At 42.7% G+C, this 21,364-nt stretch overlaps 4 protein-coding genes and 1 long non-coding RNA gene across 5 annotated transcripts; 2 read left to right on the forward strand and 3 right to left on the reverse strand.

The window, feature by feature from the left end:
- Positions 1-606: 606 nt before the first annotated feature.
- Positions 607-6,013, reverse strand: LOC143483206 (polymeric immunoglobulin receptor-like). Its single transcript, XM_076982019.1, has 11 exons — positions 5,914-6,013; positions 5,433-5,762; positions 4,899-5,207; positions 4,511-4,567; positions 4,359-4,421; positions 3,834-3,885; positions 3,515-3,612; positions 3,021-3,076; positions 2,841-2,909; positions 2,466-2,551; positions 607-855 (listed from the first exon to the last, which is right to left on the reverse strand). Exons 1-10 carry the CDS (start codon positions 5,948-5,950, stop codon positions 2,501-2,503), a joined length of 1,122 nt encoding a protein of 373 aa, XP_076838134.1. The 5' UTR covers positions 5,951-6,013; the 3' UTR covers positions 607-855; positions 2,466-2,500.
- On the forward strand, positions 1,456-4,070 carry LOC143483208 (uncharacterized). The gene is made up of 3 exons (XR_013122442.1): positions 1,456-1,754; positions 3,538-3,620; positions 3,865-4,070. It is a non-coding gene; the product is annotated as an uncharacterized LOC143483208 (long non-coding RNA).
- Positions 6,014-7,231: 1,218 nt separating the features above from the next.
- On the reverse strand, positions 7,232-9,548 carry admp (anti-dorsalizing morphogenic protein). Its single transcript, XM_076981930.1, has 5 exons — positions 9,169-9,548; positions 8,851-8,987; positions 8,577-8,696; positions 8,256-8,451; positions 7,232-8,162 (listed from the first exon to the last, which is right to left on the reverse strand). The coding sequence occupies exons 1-5, from the start codon at positions 9,533-9,535 to the stop codon at positions 7,735-7,737; spliced, it is 1,248 nt and encodes a 415-aa protein (XP_076838045.1). The 5' UTR covers positions 9,536-9,548; the 3' UTR covers positions 7,232-7,734.
- A 1,505-nt stretch (positions 9,549-11,053) lies between these two features.
- pnhd (pinhead) lies at positions 11,054-14,882 on the reverse strand. The gene is made up of 7 exons (XM_076982167.1): positions 14,828-14,882; positions 14,337-14,432; positions 13,984-14,117; positions 13,387-13,663; positions 13,020-13,201; positions 11,811-11,869; positions 11,054-11,257 (listed from the first exon to the last, which is right to left on the reverse strand). Exons 1-7 carry the CDS (start codon positions 14,880-14,882, stop codon positions 11,107-11,109), a joined length of 954 nt encoding a protein of 317 aa, XP_076838282.1. The 3' UTR covers positions 11,054-11,106.
- Positions 14,883-16,583: 1,701 nt separating this feature from the next.
- LOC143483325 (serine/threonine-protein kinase NIM1-like) lies at positions 16,584-20,593 on the forward strand. Its single transcript, XM_076982168.1, has 5 exons — positions 16,584-16,681; positions 17,359-17,511; positions 18,541-18,785; positions 19,375-19,643; positions 19,844-20,593. Exons 1-5 carry the CDS (start codon positions 16,584-16,586, stop codon positions 20,591-20,593), a joined length of 1,515 nt encoding a protein of 504 aa, XP_076838283.1.
- Positions 20,594-21,364: the final 771 nt, after the last annotated feature.

Consider the following 21,364-nt stretch of genomic DNA (forward strand, 5'->3'; position numbering starts at 1 on the left):
CAGTTGTACACAGTAGCTTCAGTTAATTACTATTAGTGACAGTTGTGTTTTTAATAGTAAAATCATCTTTAAACACATCTTTTTTATTCAACTTGCTGCAATTAATTCCTGGATTGCAGGTTACACTGTTAACCAGAAATACCAATACTGCTCCAACCACTGGAACCCACACAAACATGACAGCTCCCTGTTTTTGATGGAGACACAGATGTTGCAATAGTTAACAGTTTACTGATCTACAGTACTCAGTAAACCAATGATTCATGTTGAAGGGATTCATGTTCCTCTCCTGTATATCATGTGCTTGTTTCATTTCTGCTTTTGTCTGAGGCTGTTTTATCACATTTTATATTTATACTGAAGGTTTATGTTTAGTTATTCTATAATTATTCTGAATGTCTCTGTGGCTGCATTATGTGCCATGCTGCTGTGTGCACAATATACCGCTGTGAAAGCTGTGAAAGTGTGGACAAAGGTTTCAGTAGTTTTTTGAAGATTCAGAAGTTTAATACATACTATCATTTTTATTAACCAAAGATTTAGACAAAAAAATATTAAAACAAATTACAAACATGTTTTATACCTAAAACAATGCATCAATAATGTTATTAATTTATATAATGAATAAATGTAATTACTAATTCAGGTACAACAAAAAGATAAAGACGTTCTGAAATCCTTGTTTTGCTATAGACGAAATGCCACTGTAGTATGAGTGAATGAAGAGAGACAAACGATGCAGTGTTTAATTAAGAGAATAAAGGAGGTGTGATTACAGCAGAGGGGAGACACACAGGACTCTCATCAGTGAGGAGGCGTCTCAGACCATCGATGTGAAACACTGAACTCAGGACCCTGTGGGGTTAAACAGTTTGAAATGAGAAACTGGTGTAAATAATAATGAGTGAACTGGTGATTGTTGTAGTTGGAAGGGGACGTGATTGGTGTGTGAGACCTGGCGGGGTTCAGGTGACAGTGAGATGTGAACGTTAGACACATTAACTACTACCGCAGGCCTGGAACTGTGTGAGATCCTGAGGGACTTCTTGAGATTTTTTGTAAGTTGATGTTATTCCACGGTTGTCAGTCATATTCATCATTAAGTTGATTTTCCAGTAGTAATGCTTTGCTGGAAAGATTCAAATGAGGATCTCCTGAATAAAGTTCACAGGCCACTGTCACAGGCCAAAGTCACTGAAGTCATTGAAGTGGGGTATCTTTCTGTTCCTACAACACTAAGGCCCTGCCACGTCAGGTCATGTGATGGGCGTTAATCATTCTGGGAGGAGGGGGGGTAAAATAACTACACCCCATAACTGCCCTGTTCTCTTACGTCCACGTCTTTATATCTGCCTTATAAAGCAGTTTTAGTATTTTGACAACACATCTGATACCCTACAGATTCCAAAAGTGTTTAAATTAAAATGATGTAAAAATTGGAAATTAAATAAAATTATACCACAGTTAGTTCCGACCCTACAATGTGATTGGCTGAGAGGCGATCTAGGAGTGCCAATATTACATGTTATAGCACTGTAACCGAAGCTCTCCATGTATTACTCCGCCACATACAGGTAACCTAGCAACGAAGCAGCGTTTACAAGCCAAACAGCGCAACTACAAACAAGCAGCAACATTATCAAAACGAATTACAGGGAGTTTGTTAAATCTATTGGCTTGGAAAGCATTTGTTTCAATCTGAAACTGGAGGATGAAGCTATAAATGACCAGCCTGATTCCTCCAATGAGCCAAGGTTTGTCACGCTTACAAACAATGATTTGGATGAGCTGGAAATGCAGAGAAACGAAGTTAATACCGTAAAACAAACGTCCTGGGCTCTTAATGTATTTACATCCTGGTTTAAGAGCAATTGCAGTCGATTTTAGTATTATCAACAAAATGGAATGAATCAGCTTCTACGACGTTGTTATGGATCCGTCAGAAACGTGAAGGGAGAGTTATATGGCATCAGCAGCTTCGTTGGTTTAAGAGCTGGACTGAACAGATACCTGAACCCTCCTCGAACAAACCTCCAATCAGTGGATGGCCAATAATTGTTGTACATTATTTTTAATAAATACAACTTTATCAACAGTTGTTTTTGTGTATATTACCGCTATAATATTTATTGGGTAAGGCTGTTCCAGTGTTGTGTAAGTTTAGCAGCGATCCATTGAATGGAACTATTTTAACTGGCGGAGTATTTTTAACCAAACAGGTCGTATTTTCTCGTCCTCTTTAACTCAAAATCTTTCAATAAACAGCGATAATGGAACTGTGGTATAATCGCAATAATACACTCGAGGTTCGTGCTATAACGTGTAATATTGGCACTGCTGTGCTGCGGTCGTAGGCACGAGGCCGCAGGCCGATTTACTCTGTTTCGTGTATTATTGCTTCATTACTGGAGAAGTTGTTGATGAATGAATAAGATCAAATGATGACGTTAAATGGGAGTACTTACTGTGTGCTTGGTGAGCACGGACCAACACACGAGATTTAACGGTTAGCAACAGAAGTGTAGATGATGTCATCATGAGCATCTTGAGGCTGTTTGAACAGGGGAGAAGTTAAGGATGAAGATCAGCCAACGTCTTCATCACAACTGCTGGTTATTAAAAGCTTTACTTCATCTCCAAGATACTTAACATGGACTTATCAGTGAAGCCTAATACATAATTCTTACAGACAACTAAAGCCAGTTTATACTGTACTGTTACCTATCACACACAAACAAATAATAATGCATCTCATCAGACCCTCTAAACAAGGAGACATAAACAACAACAACAATAAAATTGATATTTTTGTGTTAATGATTGTTTCAGAATAATCAGACCTTCTCCGGTTTCCTTTGTTTTGACTTCTTTGACTTGAAACCAAATGAACTGTACATCACCGTATCAGACTGAAAGAGCAGGAGAGAGTTTTAAGAAGTAATTCAGAACTTCCTGTTTTTCAGCTAATCAGTACAACAGGGATCACGAACTTCATCTGTATCATTAAGTTCAGTACTAACCGTGGAGGCTGCAGTGTGTGTGTCTGTCTCTGCAGAGCCGGCTGACCTTGATACTTCTGGATGTGATTGAAGTGATAGTTAGATAATGTCAGTTAGTTAATAGCCAGTTAAAGTTTATCAATTTTGGAGTTGGTGTTTGTAAGTGAAACTAGACACTACAGCTCCTCTGTTGCTTTGTTTGACACAAACCATTTGCACATAAGATATCAGAGGTCAGTTTTGACCAAAGGACATTTGCTTTGCTGGACATTTTCAATTACAGTCCAGTCTACTATAGAGACACTGACACTCAGGCAACATGCTTAAAACCCCTCACACACATCCTGTGAGTGACCCATGACTGACCACTGCAGTGTTCGTGTTTACAGTGAAGTGAAAACGAGTACTTAACTACAATAACTAAAATCAACGCTGCCTTTCAGGATGTTTTAAAGTGTTTTTAACAGCAATAGCTTCAAATGTCTTTAGGTCTTACCCACGTCAGGGACACTTACTACACTTCCTCTTTGACATACAGATGCTACAAACCAGAACGGTCAGCAGCAGAAGTCCCACCCCCATCAGACTCCAAATGACTGTGATCCTTTCTTCCCTGTAGAGGTGAAATATTTGTTAACACATGTCATTATTAACTAAATTCATAAGAGGAGAGTAAATATAGAGTTTATATCTTGTATTTTACATTAATGTGGAGTGTAACCAGTGATGTTTAATACATTTATCTGGTCATAGATGTGTTTTGGCACAACAGTATGTTTGCTGTCATGGACCCTGGTAAGATGTGTAGATGTGATCATCAGTGAAGGGTCTTACATGTTCTTATGGGTTTGTTCTTTGTTTTCAGTTGTATTGATGTGAGTTCCAGCTGTATGAGAAAATGTGACACTGTCAGGAATAATTATGGTGTCATGGTGTTAATCAGATAGAAGACGACGTCTGAGGTTGTTAACCAGAAAACTAAAAAGAACTCTTACAGAACTGACCAAACGTATACTCACTGCAGTAATGTTTTAGACTGTCTAAATTTCTAAAATTCTTCTAAAATAAAAATTCTAAATAAATTCCCAACCCAACCACGTCTCAGTGCATTTCCCATAACATCACACCACCCAGGCAAACGTACATTACTCCAAATTATGACGGTGTGACACAGGAAGCTCTGTGCAGCCTTGTCAAATGAGAAATGTGATACAGGCGTGATTAGTGGTTATGTAATTTAAAATATGTTTGTGTAATAGTGTGTATGATTAATGTAGTAATTGTTTTCCAACCTAACCAGCTTAGTTCATAACATCAAACACGTTGTGATTGTGAACATAACACTATCTGCTCTGGTACCTGGAGTGGTGTGTGGACTGATATTTCTGATGCTGGTTTTCTTAATGTCAGTTGTCTTTGTCCCTATGAAGAAAGAATAAAAAACTTAATTGTTATCAAATGTAACATATTACTTGGTTACATAAACTATAGATCAATATTAGTGATGGTACCTGGTCTGGTTTGTGGTGTGATCTTTCTGATGCTGGTTTTGTCATTGTCAGGTGTCCCTGTCAGTATGAGGAAAGAATGAACATCTTAACATTTCAGACACATTGTGGTATCAGTGAGAACATTTTTCATTAAGAGGGTCTCTGGTTGCTTCCTCTGATCTCCATACTGAGAATGTTGCATTCAGGACACGACAGAGACCAAATATGAAAGAGTCAAACTGACTCACTTCTACTCTTGTCCACTGGGACCAAATCTAGTATCACACCACAGACACTGGGTCAGTTATTCTGTCTCTAGTCAGTGCTGTCATGGTTTAAATGTTCATCGACATATACATTTTCACCACTTAATTACTTAATTAAAACACAAAGGTACATGTAAACACACCTGTGAGTGCATCAGTGACTGTGAGGTGAACAGGAACCTGTACATCTCCAACAGAGCACCAGTACCAGCCAGCATCACTCTTCTTCAGTCCACTCATCTCCACCGTGAAGGATGTTTTCCCATCATCACTGATCCACACTGCTGAATTCTGGGATGTGTAAGTCCTCCCCACTGTGTAGCAGCTCCAGTCTGTAGATCTGCACCACTGCTTGTGTTTATTCTGATATGTAGCACTGTAGAGACACTGAACACTGACGCTGCTCCCCTCCTCTCCACTCACACTGCTCCTGTTCACTGACACCGCAGGAGCTGAACACAGAACACAGCTGAGACTGCACCAAGTGCTCAAATCCACTGGTATGGTACATCTTACTAATCACTAGTTACTGGGAGAGAAATACAGTGTTGGACTCAAATCTGTGGAGTGTTGAATTCACTCCTGACATATTGAATTAATGTGTACAGTGTTCATTCAAGTCCTGCTGATCACCAGGATTGATTCAGCAGTGGTGGGTTTAGTGTGTAATCACATACCTGATGTGACTGTGAAATAAAGTTGCTCTGTAACATCTAGTTGAAATATTCCTCCAATCTCCACAGCACACCAGTACATTCCAGTATGATCCTCCTCTAGATCTCTCATCGTGACAGTAAAGAGACTCTGAGCTGGGTTGTCAGTCACAGTCACTTTGCCCTCTGTGGTATTTGCATACGCCAGAATCTTGCAGTAATTGTACGCTGCATAAGCATGATAGCACCAGTATTTCTTGTGCTGAATATATTCTCTGTCGTAATGACACGGGATGGTGACAGAACCTCCAGTCTGAAGAGTTAACTTCTTCTCTGTCCAAGTCCGCTCGATCCCTACAGCAACAAACTCTGAATATTATCGCTGCTAAATACTAACCACGTATTTTCACATTTCTTAAAGATGTCACTTCAATTTAAGACTTTAGTGTTCATTAATACATAAAGGGATTATTTGCACATTTTATACAGAAAAAAAACTACTAACCTTGAACAAAGAAAATGACAATCAAAAGATACTTCATGTCTTCTTACTTCCTGCATCACTTTGTCTACTGAGATCATAAGACCATGTTAGAGGATGTACAAGCACTTATCTGATTGCGTAAAGGATCAAGTCATTGGTACACTGACCGCTTTCTTGAACTTCCCATTACAACTCAGCAAGCGCTCACTGACTCAACACTGCCCCCTGCTGAAGTCTAAAGAATGTGCATGTGCGTTTTTAAAAATGCACATCTAAAATGAGTCAAACTACAAATCCTGTTACCCCAATCTGTAAAAACATCAGTAAGTAAACAAGCACACTTGGAATTGAGTTTGTACTCAAGACAACATGACATTAACTGTGCTGAGTTCTGATGGTTTACCTTCCTCATCATCAGAACTTAGGAACAGTTTAAGGAAACAGGTGTTTAGTACTGAGATGTTTCTCAGGATGAATATCCCAAATGTCCTGCATCTTAAAATCAGTTTGTGATCTGCCATAAATGTACTAACTGTAAGAGGAAATAGAACCAGTGAGTGTCTGGAACATCAGAATCAGGTTTAATTTAATAGGTTTGCTCACACATACAAGGAGTTTATTCATGATTATAACATCTCACACCACAGAGCTGCAGGCAGATGATCTCACTGTCATACACAACACACACACACACACACACACACACACACACACACACACACACACACACACACACACACACACACCACGCAAACAACCTCAACTAATACACACATATTTCTCCCCTTACATATCACCGAGAGAACTCCTCACACACACACACACACACACACACACACACACACACACACACACACAACACGCCTCTGAAAGCAGGGTACGACACACTTTGTGTCAGGGTGAGATTAAATTCCATTACATTTCACCTCATTCATACATCAATTAATTAATTCATTGATTCATTCATTCATCTGTATCTTCATGCCTTTCAGTAATATGTTTTAAATAGTAAAAGGTTGTCACATATCTTTAAAATACCCATATTTTCCCCATATAATATAGTTCCTCCCCTAATGTTTGTTATTTCTCTTTTATTTTCTTACATGTAATCTGTTACATTACTTCCATTCACACTCAATATGTATGAAATGACTTCAGTGGTCTTTCCCTCTGACCTGCTGTACAGTATTTATGAGACAAACACTGTCTGCATTAGTGTCTTTTAAATGACCAACATTTAAAATGCAAATGATAAGGCAGTGAAACTGACTCCACCCCTGTCTGGAGCCTCTACATGTTTTACTGTAAAAGAGACTTTGAATACATTATTAGTGTCATTTTTAGCAAGTAATTTGAAGTAATAATACACCTAATTAATTAAACAGTGATATTTTTGGCATTAACAATTTATTTAGACTTTATAATATTCACAACACACAATATACACATGTACAGGTTTAACAGATGACAAAAGTTCCTCCATATATTAATTTTTCTATTTACATTTTTACAAAGTTTGATGCAAAACAGGGAAATACATCTGCACAGTCCGTCATTTATACTGTTTCTATATTCCCTCATTTCTGTTCTGTTTAAGACGTTGCAGGATACCAAACACCACCAAACACTAGTGCTATTGATTCTGCAGCAAAGAAGTCCACAAATCAAACCCTATAAGGTCACTGTTAACAAACCATGTTGTTATTAATGTTGGCAGGCAACTGCTTTTCATGAAACTGCTTCCAGTCCCAGTGTCACAGCTGGGCTTTTATATACGTTGTTATTGTTACATGTTGTTGTTGTTGTTGTTTTTATTTACATGTCATTTCCAGTTTGAGGGTCTCAGTGGCATCCACAGCTTCCGGCCACCATATCATCATACTGCTTCAGCACGACGTTCTCCTCGTCGTCGAAGTAGAGGAGGTTGATGGAGAAGAGCTTGTCAGGAACACAGCACGGCATCTCCACAGCTTTGCTGAGCTTCAGGGCGTAGATGATGGACTGGACGGTGGCGTGGTTGGTCGGCCTCATGTTCTGCCCCAGAGGGAAGGGGCAGGAGCCCCTGCAGTGGTAGGCGTTGTAGCCGCGAGGAGACACGATCCACCCGGACCAGCCGATCTCCTCGAAGTCGACGTACAGGGGCATCCGCTGACACGGGACCTTCTCGGGGATCTCGTCGTAGTCGAGGGAGCGCGCGTGTCTGCGCTCCGTGATCGGGAGGGTGAAGCTGGTGAAAGGAAGACTCAGGCCTGCGGAGGAATCGTCAGACCCTGGAGAAGAGAAGAACTTCTGGTTAGAGAACGCCGTGTCTGTGGGAACTTCAACCAAACGTTAGAGAAGCTGAGAAGAGGAGCGTGCTGTACTTCGGAGGACGCTCTCCGGCGACGTGGTGCGTCGGCTGTCGTCCGTGAAGAGAACCAGCATGGGCTGCTTGCTGTGGTGGTGGTTCTGGCCCGACGCAAACCGCACGGGCTTCGGGTCCGTCGCAGAACCCACGAGCGTCTGCACCGACACCAGCAAACTGAGGTCACTGCGTTCCTCCAACATCGAGGTACGCACCTGGTGGATTCAGCATTCACACATAAACATTCACCTTCTATGATCTTTATGCTTACATAGAAATCCTGTTCTGTTTGTGTTATCATTATGAGAAATACATTTACAAGTTAAAACGGTAAACTCACAGCTTGTGTGATGGTAAAAACCTCCCAGCCACTAGTGTGTACAGGAATAAGCCTTGAAGATACCAGTTTCTTCCCCTGAGAGACGTTCGTTTTGCTATCAACAATCTGAAAGACACTGACCTGTGGACAATAACAAAAGAGCTTTGTTTACACACGTTTTCAGGACGTTTATTAACTCGAGTGAGTTCGTCTGTCGTCCGCCGCCCGACAGTGAAAGTTCAAATCTAGTAATCTTGTAATCTAGTAATGGTGTTTTCGTATGAAAAGATCTTACCTTGCAGAAATGGTGTCTGTTGAACGGTACCGTCGCTGTCGGTTTCAGTTTGAATAGGTGCAGTTCCGCCGTCAGAACCTTCTCGCTCCTCGCCACGGAAGACAAGTTGAATAAATACTCGATTTGTTCACTATGCACTGTTGAGGAATAAAAAACAGGATTTAGATTTAGATAAATTTACATTTACACTTACTCCTACACACTATTTAAATGTATATATATAAAGAGGTAGGCTACATTTTATAAATCCACTAAGGATAATCAATTCAGCAGTGTTTGAATCACTGTTTAAATCCAGAAATACGGAACATTTCTTACGCTTGTCGAAGAAGCTGCGCACGGTGTTTCCCTCCAGCAGGGTTGGGTCCTTGGTGACCCCGTCCACGTCCGCGATGGTGTTGTACAGGTCCAGCATGTACTGGGGGGGCTGCTTGTGGCTGCGCGCCGGGGTCGCGGGGGGGTCTTCCATGCCAAAAACCTCCAAAAGTCTTTTGATAGCCACCGACCGGACCTCCTTCGAGTCGTTCTCCGTGGAGAAGTGGTTTTCTAAGTAGTTCGGTGCTGGTCTGGGGCTGCCAGTACTTACAGCAGAGATTAGGAGAAGAGCCACGGTGAGCATCTTGGTAGCTCCTGTAATCCGAAGATGATGCGCTCTGGACGTTGAGGTTACACCTGGCTGAAGCATCTGACTGCGTACCTCCTCCCCGGTACCATTTTATGTGAATTTGGCCAGCACCGTCTAAGTCTTCGGTAAACAGCGATAAAGAGGTGCTATTTGGTCGCAAATGTAAGTCAATAATCAGCGAATGTAACGCAGAGTTAATGGTGGCGTTAACAAGGTGTGAGTTTCAATCAGGGTTCAGTCTGTCGGGTCCTTCAGATGCAAGAGCGCACAGATTACTCTTGAAAGCTTATAGCCTATATTCATCTAGAAAAGTTTTCTAAAAGTCCCAAAGCATGTGTAATGGCGTGAATGTTTTATGCTGTGTTTTAATCAAAGCTAGTGCGCGCGCCAGCAGCGCATGGGCGCAGAATGTGTGTTGGAGGCGCGAGGAAGTTTGCACTCCCCGGGAGGTTAACGTCTTTCAAATGGATCCATTAATTTAGACAAACGAGGACGATTTGATACAACAGGAACAACAATTACTTTAGCAAACCAAATGCTCACGACGCAACACCTGCTCAAATACAGCCAACTTCATCTAAAGGAGCATATTTTAAAAATCAGTTAGGTTGGGTCGGGCTGCCCGAATAATTAGAACCTGTGTAATCAACCCATTAATTAGTGTTAATATAAACAGCCTTAAGACCGTTGATTTAAATAGATTTATTATGTACTGTTAATGAAAACATGTTTCTTGGTTTACGGAGTCTCCTGGTATATAATCTGATCTAAAATGCAATGGTTCTTTCATTGTTTTCATTAGGGTTTTATTTATTGGTGTTTACACACGTTGATTCCTTTGACTACGAGACTGCTCTGCTCACTTTTGAGGTCATGTTTTCTCCCAACTATGTATAAAATACTCAGATTTTTGTTAATATGAATTAAGATAATGTAACCTCCCATTCTCTTGAACAAATTGCATATTTTATGCCACTAACATGTTAATACATATAGGCTTGACGTAAAACTAATAAAAACCAACTATCTACTCGGGTGGTCTTCCTAGCTAATGGATAATGTGAATGTTTTATGGATATTTCAAGTCTTCAAAGATGAAATAAAGGTGCACAAATATAATCGATCCTTTGAATGTCGTATTGACTGTCTCACACCAGCCTATCGTAAGTCACACACTGTTGCGATGAAGTGGTTTATTTTACCTGGTCCAGCACGTATTGGCAACACGGTGTATAACTTTATAGGTATATAGGGGGTATAGCACATGAAAGGCGTTTTTTTCTAAAAGAGATTTCATACCTCTCTAACAAGTGCGTGGCTTAAGAACAGAAAATCACAAAATAAAAATGTCAAATTGACAGCAATCATGACCCCATTCGTAAAAATAAATGTGCCATATTTTGTAAATATCTTTGAAAAATAGTCAATATCTCAAGCAATGACCATTTTATTTTACAAAATCATATTTACATAATTTACATATATTACACACACAGCTGAGACATGTCAACTGAATATAAGAGACATTTGTCCTTGACAAACAAAATCCCCGAAAATCACGAGTCGTGTGGGGTATATTTCTCCTTCACTTCATTGTAGTTATCAGACACGTCCAGTATAGGGCGCTGTGGCTACGACTGGCAGAGACACGACGTGATGGCCAGCACAGTGCGGATTTGGCCGTGATGATTCAGAAACGTGTGGCTCTCGTAGCCTTGCGGAACGCACGCGCTCCCCTGACCTTCCGCCCAGAGCAAACACTCGAACGAGTCAGATGCACTCCTGCAAAACATTCAAAGGAAATTAAAGAAATAAATACTTAGTACAGTCACAAAGTCTTAATGTCTAGGTGCTACTCAGGCTGTTTTTGTGGTAGTCCAAAATTATTATTATATTTAGAGAAAGTCTTTTGACTCTTTATAGATATCTGTCAATGTCTTCTCCAGTAGGAGTAGATAAATTAATGATCTCAGATGTCTGTACATAAACAGTAGAACTTTAACAATGAACCCCATCGTTGAATTATGGGCTAAAGAATTGGGCTAAATGCATTGTAAATCATTTATACATTTTAATTTCAGACACAAGTGGGCTGCCCTTGAAAATGATTAATTATCTGGACAAAGTTCACCCAGATAAGTGTATTGATGCCTGTCTCAAGGTTTTCAGGCTGATCAAAGTAAAATGCAAATGAATATGTCTTCAACTGTGTGTGTGTGTGTGTGTGTGTGTGTGTGTGTGTGTGTGTGTGTGTGTGTGTGTGTGTGTGTGTGTGTGTGTGTGTGTGTGTTCTCCATCTGAATCACACACACAGTCTGGCTGCTTTGAAGCCTACCTGAGAAGACAGCGATGTCCTGACCGGCAGTTCCCCAAACATCTCCCCACGTCTATTTCCTGCAAGACAATTAGCAACACAAGAGAGGGAAATAGTTAAGTCTCTACAAGCTGCCAGTCAACAGTGAACCCCAGAAATGTGGGGGGGGGTCTCGACACTTTGGCTCAGCACCTGCTGGGGCCATTTGTGCCCCTCTATGAGGGGGTGGCAACATATGGTCACCATTTCCCTCCTTTGATGTAAATACGCATCTTCTTGACTAACGCAATCCTGCCAATTTCTTGACAATTTAATGTGGGTAAATGTAAACGAGTTCAGGGTTTCTGTAGCAATACAGTTATGATTAGTGACATTTTATGAATGGCTTGCACAATAGCAGTTACATAAACTTAATTTTTTTAGTTTTCTTGCGTTATTATACATGTTTTTTTTGTTATTTATTCAGTAACCTATTTACTAAGACGTTGTTTAGATGTGGCATAAAGTAATTACATTTTGTCTGTCTTGTGGTGTCTCAGACCTGTAAGTGTTGTGGATTTATAAATGAGTCGAATTAGTTTCACATCATCCATTATTTGGGTATCAACAGAGTTACAAAAGCTTCATGTTTTGTTATTTTTCAATAACTTATTTATTTAGACTTTTTTTTTAGATATTGCATAAAGCAATCTGCGTCTGTATTGCGGCATCTAAAAACTAAAAGTGCTTTGTAATTTATAACTGAGTGAAATCAGGTCCACATCGTGTGTAATCTGGGGATTAAAAGTGCGATGTGGATTGGGATTAAGGGAAACAGATCATTGGTTGGACCTTTTGTCTGGCAAATGAAGATAATTTATTATCTATGGCTGACACCAGACGCTAATGACCAGTTTCCTTCTTAACTAGTTAACTGGGTGCTGAGACTCGGGACCTTTGTGGGAATATTTTTAGTCTCCTAGATGTAAATGCCACAAGTTTATATGTTTCATGGTTAAGACATTGCAAATGTCACTGACAAAGATTGTAAATAAAAATGTCCATGTTTTGAGAACATTAATTTGTTAACATTAAAATTGACAATGACCTTTTTACCTTTAGAACTAACAACAGCTAAATATCTACACCAATTCACTGCATCTAATACTCCTTGATATTCATTGTACCTAATATTCCTTTATTTGCAGCCCTTTAGCTGGTGAAATGTCCTTTTATTCTGCTAAAACCCACCTTCAGTTTCTCTTCTTTGAAGCCCTCTTCGTTGTACGTGATTTCATAATGGTACTCTACATAAGGGATTCTGTAGCAACCTTCCTTCACGTCACACCCCGCCACAGTCTGAATGGACTCCACTTTGTTCGGCGTGTCCACGAGAGCAGAGTCGAACTTTATAGGCACACAGGAAAATCCTTCTGTGAAGAAATGCAACGAAAAATCCTAAACGTTTCATCTTAATTTCAGTAATTTCTAGCCAAATATTTACCATGCACTACAAACGTATAGAAACTTGGCCCGATTTGTAGGGAAAATTATGTTTGTGCACCATTAAATTGTATTTGATAGGTTGTTGTAGGTGTTAAAACTCTATTTTTCTTACCTAGGGCACCTTTTGACCCCACGCATTTGCCGACGTCCACGACGGTCTCGTAGGGGGTTTCATAAAAGTAGGTCCTGAGGGAGGGCGCGCGGACGCACCTCGTGGCTCTAACTTCGCAGTGACACTCCTCGATTATCTCCATCTCGCGCACGCCGTCTAGAAGCGTCACTTTGTCCACGCGCAGCCCGGTCGGCTCGCAGGTCGCCGTCGCGCCGCAGGACGCCACGTTCCCGGCGGAGCGCGCGGAGCCTCGGTGCGCAGCGCCCAGCACGCGCGTCTGGTGCAAAAACAAGCGCTATATTTTAGTGACTGAAAGAATGACAAACCCTCTTTACATACCTGGACGTGCATGATATTTAGCCAGTGGCAGTTCTTATTCTAGTAGAATAATCACAATATTATTAATATTATAACAGAACTGATACATTGTAAAAAGCATTGCAACATTTTAAAATATGTATTATGGTTTGATATAACTTTTTTGTTTGTATCAGCTGTAAAATTGTGGTCAGCAGTAAAGTTGATGTACAGTACACCATTTTAAAGCTAGTACGGTAGTTTTAGACCTGGCAGGGTAGGTCTGTATTCCAGACGTACCTTTTTGCCCTTCAGGACGTCCTGTATGTGTCTCGAGTAGTCCTGCATTCCTGCATCAACGGCCATTGGCAGCGACTGACCACAGTGAGTCCTGCACATGCCCACGTCTATATTCACGGGACTGCCTAAAATATCTGAATTATAGCAAAGGAGGGATCCTCGTCAAATAATCTGTCAATAAATGATCTTCACACTGTTCACGTACAATTAAAAAACAGAAGATTGATATAATTAGCATTTTTGTTAGTGTTGCTGTTGGTTGGTTGGTGTCTTTATGGATCAATATTTCTACCAAAGCAGTTCTAGTCTTGGCTGACAGGAGGCGCCATTGTGCAGAACGGTGTCCCTCTTACCTTGTCCTATGTAGATGAAATGACTTTGTCTTCTACAGCAGGCTCTCTCTGCAAACAGGTTTCTTAACTCTGTGGGTTTGTTCAGTATTGCCAGAACTGCAAGACACCCAAAGAACAAACGCAGGACACTCAGTAAAGTCTCAAAGGCCGTGTGAGACGCTCTAGGAATGTCCACATGTCCACACTGCTCATTTCTCCTTCACAGTCAGAGATGTTTCCATCTGCTGTGGAGAGACATGACACACCTCCCCTTCCGGTTGTATTTGTAGCAGTACATTTTCTCCCTGTGTTTCCACGAGGAACCCCTGACACTCACAACTATAGCACTTTCCTAAGCCGCTTGAGAACACTTGTTACACATGCCGACGGGATTGAGCAAAATAGAAGAACGACTTCGGGTAAGAATGAGAGAGACGGGCGAGCGGTGTCGTTGTGGCGACGTTCTAGCGTAGAAGCCTCGTGAACGGAGGGAGAGAAGATCGGCTACTTACAGCTCGGCCGGCACACGCAGAGAAGGATCGCAACACGCAACGGTACCGCAAACATGGCGTCAGTTCTGAGCACCACACACATGCACCTCCACACGACTCCTGCTCCTGCACCAAACCTGGATATTTATATGGGCCTGTGAGACCCAGCTGTCACCAGATCAGTCCTCCCAACTGGGACTGACTGGAACAAAGAGGTGTGGAGGAGTGAAGAATAATCACATTTCCATTCTTCTAATGCCTGCTGGTTGGTAGGGGACCACATCAAAGGGACTCTGGGGCACCTGAGGATCTTGTCACCTTCCAGGACGAGTCCTCTGGTCTTGGGGTGCGGGAGCCCAGCGGGTCGTGGGTCACCCAGGCCCTGTCCCCTCACTAATGACCCGCTTAAAGGGCTTTTAGGTTCTAAGCACCTCTCACTGGGAGGAATTATTCATCATTTATCCCGGGAGGACGGTGTTTAGCACCTCCCCTTAAACCAAAACAGGGTCTGGCATGAGTGAACCAGCCCTGCATGGCAGCAAAGACACTCCCCTCACACACACACACACACACACACACACACACACACACACACACACACACACACACACACACACACACACACACACACATACACACATACACACCACCACCACCACCACCAACTGAGGAGAGCAACACCTTTGTGTTTATTCTGCATGAGCCAAATGGTGTGTGAGAGAGAGGTCAAAGCAGTATGCACACACACACACACACACACACACACACACACACACACACACACACACACACACACACACACACACACACACACACACACACACCCACACACACACACACACACACACACACACACACACACACTTTCCGTCTCTCTGTACAAAGGCTAAATGATGGGATGACCCAAAGCAGGTGAGGTTTTTACTAGAGATTACGACAGGCTTCATTACTTTGCTTTGCTCGAGTGCCCACCTTAGACAAACAGGACACTGACTTCTTCTGCACACACATTCACCCCACCAAAGCAGCGGCTTTGATTTTGCACAACATGCGTACATCATCATGAATAATTATGCACTAATGAAATAAAGTGTTAGTGAAGGTGTGTGAGCAGTGTGATGTTTAGCTCAGCCACACACATCGGTGTATTCAGGACGTCCTGAATGATGCAGTCTTTGATGTCCTGTCTTCCTGAGCCATTTCCACCTCTGTCATTTTAATCAGTGACCTTCAGTTACGCCTTTAACACACACACACACACACACACACACACACACACACACACACACACACACACACACACACACACAGTTCAGGTTTTATCTTTGATCCAGGCACACCTACATGTCCCCTAATCACTCAACCTGCATCTCACTTTGATGTCTCCTGCTCACTTGTTTATCTTCCATGAGGAGTTACGATGAGCCTGACAAGGTTATTAAAGGAAAAGATAAACACAACCATTAATTAGTCAGACTTCAGAGATCCTTGCTTTGGAATTACAGGAATGCCGGTCCTGGTCCAAATATACACAACAGAGATCACTGACGAAGACCTTTGAGGTGGGACTGGGTCAGACGCCTGCACCTCAACCCAGACATCTGGACCTCAACCCAGACGTCTGGACCTCAACCCAGACACCTGTACCTCAACACAGATGACTGGACCTCAACCTGGACGTCTAGACCTCAACCCAGACACCTGGACCTCAACCCAGACGACTGGACCTCAACCCAGACGACTGGACCTCAACCTGGACGTCTAGACCTCAATCCAGATGCCTGAACCTCAACCCAGATGTCTGGACACGCTGTGCCCAGAGTCTCAGACTCTAAATGAACTGGTTCCACACAGTGAGAAGAGTGAAACCTCCCAGTAAGGTGATGGGAAAACCCGCTGGAGCTGAACTGGAGGTGTACGGATGTCTGTGTCCTCTCACTCCGTCTGCAGGATTAGCTCTCATGTCTGTCTGGCCTCACTAGAACACACAGTGCTGACTCAAAAGACTTTAATGAGATCTTAGCCTTGTGTGTCTGGGATCGTCTCGTCAGCCTGAGGACAGACGTATGATCGTGATGTCATGTGGACTGATTGTCCTTCAACTGGTTGAGGTGAAAGCAGGACGACGTGTCCTACATCTGTCCAACATTTGTCCTTCATGAGACTGAGACGAAAGGTCTTTAACTAGAGCTACTGTTGCATAGCATAACTCTATTCACACAGCGCATGGTTTCTAATAGATCTACAAATGAAATACAGGACGTACAAATACAAAAAACAGGAAACACACACATGCACACACACACACACAATGGTATATATTATGCAATCTCAGTGACCTGCCAGTACACAGTGAGAATGTATAATCTCATCCCTGTCTGCAGGAGTGATTGACAGCCGTGGCCATGTGAATGGCGTCTTTGTCTGCAGGTCGGTCAGTAGGTCTGGACGCAGGATTAGCCAGATTTGATACGCTGGAGGCTGCTTAGCGCAGCAGCTCTCTGTGACAGGGCAGTGCACGTGAACGTCTGAGCACGTGAACGTGTGAGCAGGTCCCGAGCACTTCACTCCAGGAACATCACTCTGCAGCCCGAGGAACCAGGAGAACCTTCAGGGCTCTGGATGTGCTTAACGAGTTGGATCACTGCACAGGACGAGCTGGGTTTGAAATCGACTGGACTAGCAGACTCTCCGACTCTCGAGGAGTAAGCAGGCCACATCCCCAAACAGTAATATGTACGGAAAACCAAAGAAAAGTGGGAGGGGCCCGTCGCGAGGTGTGTAGTGCTGGTCGTACTGCGGAACGTCCCGGAATGACACAGTAACCTTCCCGCGTTTGTCTGCTCGTCATGAGACTGTCTCCACTTTTCCTGCTTCTCTCTCTCTCTTTTATAACGAGCAGTTATTTCTACATTTATTCTGTTTTACCCTCTCTCTACCTCTCCCCCACTCTCTCTCTCTCAATTCTCTCTCTCAATTATAGACAGTATTATAGACACAATTATAGGCTGGAATATAATACTAGACATTTTCAATAATCTATAAAGAAGAGAAAAAGAAAACAAGAACCAAAATGATTGCTACATATGTAATAATCAATAATCATCTGTTTGCTTGTTCTCACTGGTTGTCCCTCAGGTGGTGACAGGTTTACACATGTGTGTGTGCTGTGTGTGTGTGTGCTGTGTGTGTGTGTGTTGTGTGTGTGATCTTCTCTCCTAATATGTACAGCAGTGTCTCAGTGTTACTGCAGCGCTGGAACTCAGGGGAGACGCTCATTACCTTCCTGTAGAATTCATTTATAATGGGGTCAAATTTAGGACATTCAGTAAGAAAGTGCAGCTCTGTCTCCACCACTGAGAGATCACAGTGAGAACACAGTCTGGTCTCTCTGGGTAACCAGCTCTGTCTGTGCCGGCCAGTTTCATTGGCCAGACTGTGCTCATTGTGTCTGTACATTGTCAAAATCTTCCTCTGTTTTTCTTGTTTTTCTTGTCAGGTTTAGGGTGAAATAGCGTTGGAGTTTGTGTTGGTGTGTCATTTCAGTCCAGTAGGTGATGTAATTTTGTTTTGGGTTGGGGATAATTTGATTGGGTCTGATGACGGGAGTCTCTCTCTCTCTCTCTCTTTCTCTCTCTCTCTCTCTCATTCTCTCTCTCTCTCTCTCTCATTCTCTCTCTCTCTCTCTCTCTTTCTCTCTCAGGGTGGGTGGTTCAGCACACTCTGCGACACAGAGGCCCCATCTCCCAGCATGCCTTGCGGGAGGGCCCCCGCCTGAAGGAGGCGGGGAGGGAGAAGTCCGAGGGGTCGGAGGTCAAGCGCACGCCGTTTGAGAAGGCCGTGCACGACCTGGCGCACTGTGAGAGGGTGATCAGTGACCTCACCTTCGGACGCCGCGTTGGCTTCTACCACCTGCGTGAGAACATCGGCAGCGGGAACTTCTCCCAGGTCACGCTGGGCGTCCATGACCTCACCAAAGGTATCTCAGCAGATAAAACAACTAAACATGCCTCATTCATCACAGCTTTTCTAACTGTGGACTAAATATTTCTTCAGGTTCTTCAACTCAACAATATTTAAAATGAAAATTTATTTCTGAATTGATTTCTGAGTTGATTGAATACTTATCGACTATTGGTTGACAATTTGACATTTCAACACAAACTGGCTACTTCACCTTTCATTGATATTTTGGGCATGATGTCGACATGGGCTCACACTCAGTTAGGCTGGTCCACGCATCACAACATCTCACCTGAGTTTTGGAAAAGCTTCAATGTAGATCTCACCAGAAGACAAGAAGCCAAATAGCTCATATTAATGGCATAAAAACTATTTTAAATATTAATAATTCTTTAAAAAAATAATAATAATTTTAAATCATTTTAATATGAACCTATTTGAAATATGTTGAAATAATGCTCTCTTGCTTATAGCTGCCACAATTAGTACATTCAATTATTCCATTGAATTGTCTACTGCATTCATTATATCATCTTTCTTTCTTTTTGCTTTTCTGTCACGTGTGTTCTGTCCTTGTCCTTTAAATCTCTTTTCTGTCCCCCAAGAGAAAGTCGCCGTAAAAATCCTGGACAAAGTTCATCTGGACAAGCGTTCACACCAACTGTTCTCCTCTGAGATCAGCTGTATGGAGAAACTGTCCCATCCCAACATCGTGCGCCTGTACGAGGTGATTGAGACCTACCGACGTCTGTACCTGGTGATGGAGTACGCTTCAGGTGGAGAGCTATACTCCAGTATCTCCAGCAGGGGGCGCATGTCCGATCCAGAAAACAAACTGGTGTTCTCTCAGATCCTGTCTGCAGTCAGATACATGGTGAGTATTTTTGTAACTAAATATATGAATATCCACAGACATTAAGTTCTGGGTGAATGATTGTTTTGTGGATACAGAAGAATATTAACGTATTATCTGTTTGTGGTCCTTTGAAGATCTGCAATTGGAGGTTTGTTTAAAGGCCTTAGTTTAGTTTCCTTTAATAAAAACACACTTTTTTGTGATGTACACACTCTCAGCACGACAACAACATCGTCCACCGGGACCTGAAGGCGGAGAATGTCTTCTACAGCACCGGCTACGTGGTCAAGGTGGGCGACTTTGGCTTCAGCACTCAGATAAAGCCCGACGAGATGCTGACCACATTCTGCGGCTCACCGCCCTACGCCGCCCCCGAGCTCTTCCAGAACGAGGCCTACGTGGGCTCCCTCGTGGACCTCTGGGCGCTGGGTGTGCTCCTTTTCTTCATGGTGACCGCCACGTTCCCCTTCAGTGGCACGGGCCTGTCCAAACTTCGACAGAGCATCCTGCAGGGCACCTACACCACGCCCGCCTACGTGCCCGAGCCGTGCCGGAGGGTCATCGAGGGTCTCCTGACACCGGACCCTGCCGATCGCTCCCCCCTCGCCCAGGTCATGGATAGTGGCTGGCTGGCCGGTATCAGGTACCCGTGCCCATACCATCTCCCACCCACCACCCCGGAGCACCTGGTGGGCCCAGCAGAGCAGCTCAGCACCGAGCAGCGTGCGGTGAAAGCAGCCCTGGAGGATCTAGGTGTCACCGAGGAACATCTGACCAACAACACCCATCTGGACTGCCGGAGCCCTTTAACTGGCGCGTACCGAATCGTCCTGCACCGCGTCCAGAAGAGGTGCTCGCTGGAGTCGACCGGCTACGTCAGCCTCCACCCAGAGCACTTCCAGCCCAGACACCAACACTGGACCCACCCAAACTCCACCTTCCACTCAGCTGTGTGCTCAATCCTGTGAGAGCCCGGGACAGATGGGAACCCGATCATGTAGCAGGACGGGAAACAAGAGTGTATTACAGTTCCTCACACTCGAACTCTCAGAACTACAGTTAGTCCTGATTTGGTAAACTGTTGTATTTCATCTACAATTACACTAATTGCCCGGAGACTGAACTGACCCAAGAACATTTTCTGCCAAGATTATTCAGGAATAAGGACTGGTGCTAACAAATGCTAACAACCAATTAATAGTAAAAGAGGTAAACAGTAAACAACCCCACGGACAGCCATTTTAATTGATGCTGTAAAAGATCGCTTCACATATTTGTCCCTTAGTGACCCAGATGTTTTCCTGGGAGTGATTTCATACCTGGCTCACATAGGCACTACAGCACCACCTGGTGCATTCAGATTATAGTCCAGATTAAAGTCCAGATTATATTTACGTCAATTCCATGAATGTGATTTTGCCTTTCTTTAAACTACATTTAAAGTTTGTAAAACATGTTGATGTGTATGAGCGTCTTGTGACGTGATGCATTTCTATGTGTTCTCGTGATTATTGTCACTGAGGTCATCTAGAGTTCTTGGTGTGTATATGACAAAACATTATTTTGATGCATCACCTTTCTGTTTATTAGTTAATATGCCAAAAGTTAAGAATGTATAAATATGTTTACAAATGATACATATTCTTTTTGTACACATATTATGTATTTTATTGTCCAAACCAAGTAACTCAAATAGCACTTAAAAAACTCAAATTGTGTGTACGTATATTCAGTATGTT

The sequence above is a fragment of the Brachyhypopomus gauderio genome, chromosome 19, assembly GCF_052324685.1.
Source record: "Brachyhypopomus gauderio isolate BG-103 chromosome 19, BGAUD_0.2, whole genome shotgun sequence".
Classification (NCBI taxonomy): Eukaryota; Metazoa; Chordata; class Actinopteri; order Gymnotiformes; family Hypopomidae; genus Brachyhypopomus; species Brachyhypopomus gauderio.

Bases quoted from the DNA above. Each gene is read 5' to 3' on its own strand.
- LOC143483206 (XM_076982019.1), bottom strand. From the start codon at position 5,950: ATGAAGTATCTTTTGATTGTCATTTTCTTTGTTCAAG. The intron at 5,208-5,432 runs GTATGTGATTAC...TTCTGTGTTCAG, and splicing joins TTATTTCACAGTCACATCAG to CTCCTGCGGTGTCAGTGAAC. The intron at 4,422-4,510 runs GTACCATCACTA...CTTTCTTCATAG, and splicing joins CACACCACAAACCAGACCAG to GGACAAAGACAACTGACATT.
- admp (XM_076981930.1), bottom strand. From the start codon at position 9,535: ATGCTTCAGCCAGGTGTAACCTCAACGTCCAGAGCGCATCATCTTCGG. The intron at 8,988-9,168 runs GTAAGAAATGTT...ATTCCTCAACAG, and splicing joins GCGCAGCTTCTTCGACAAGC to TGCATAGTGAACAAATCGAG. The intron at 8,697-8,850 runs GTAAGATCTTTT...TATTGTCCACAG, and splicing joins ACAGACACCATTTCTGCAAG to GTCAGTGTCTTTCAGATTGT.
- pnhd (XM_076982167.1), bottom strand. From the start codon at position 14,882: ATGTTTGCGGTACCGTTGCGTGTTGCGATCCTTCTCTGCGTGTGCCGG. The intron at 14,433-14,827 runs GTAAGTAGCCGA...GGTGTCTTGCAG, and splicing joins CTGCGTGTGCCGGCCGAGCT to TTCTGGCAATACTGAACAAA. The intron at 14,118-14,336 runs GTAAGAGGGACA...GCTATAATTCAG, and splicing joins TTTCATCTACATAGGACAAG to ATATTTTAGGCAGTCCCGTG.
- LOC143483325 (XM_076982168.1), top strand. From the start codon at position 16,584: ATGCCTGAACCTCAACCCAGATGTCTGGACACGCTGTGCCCAGAGTCT. The intron at 16,682-17,358 runs GTAAGGTGATGG...ACGTGTGAGCAG, and splicing joins GAGAAGAGTGAAACCTCCCA to GTCCCGAGCACTTCACTCCA. The intron at 18,786-19,374 runs GTATCTCAGCAG...CTGTCCCCCAAG, and splicing joins CGTCCATGACCTCACCAAAG to AGAAAGTCGCCGTAAAAATC.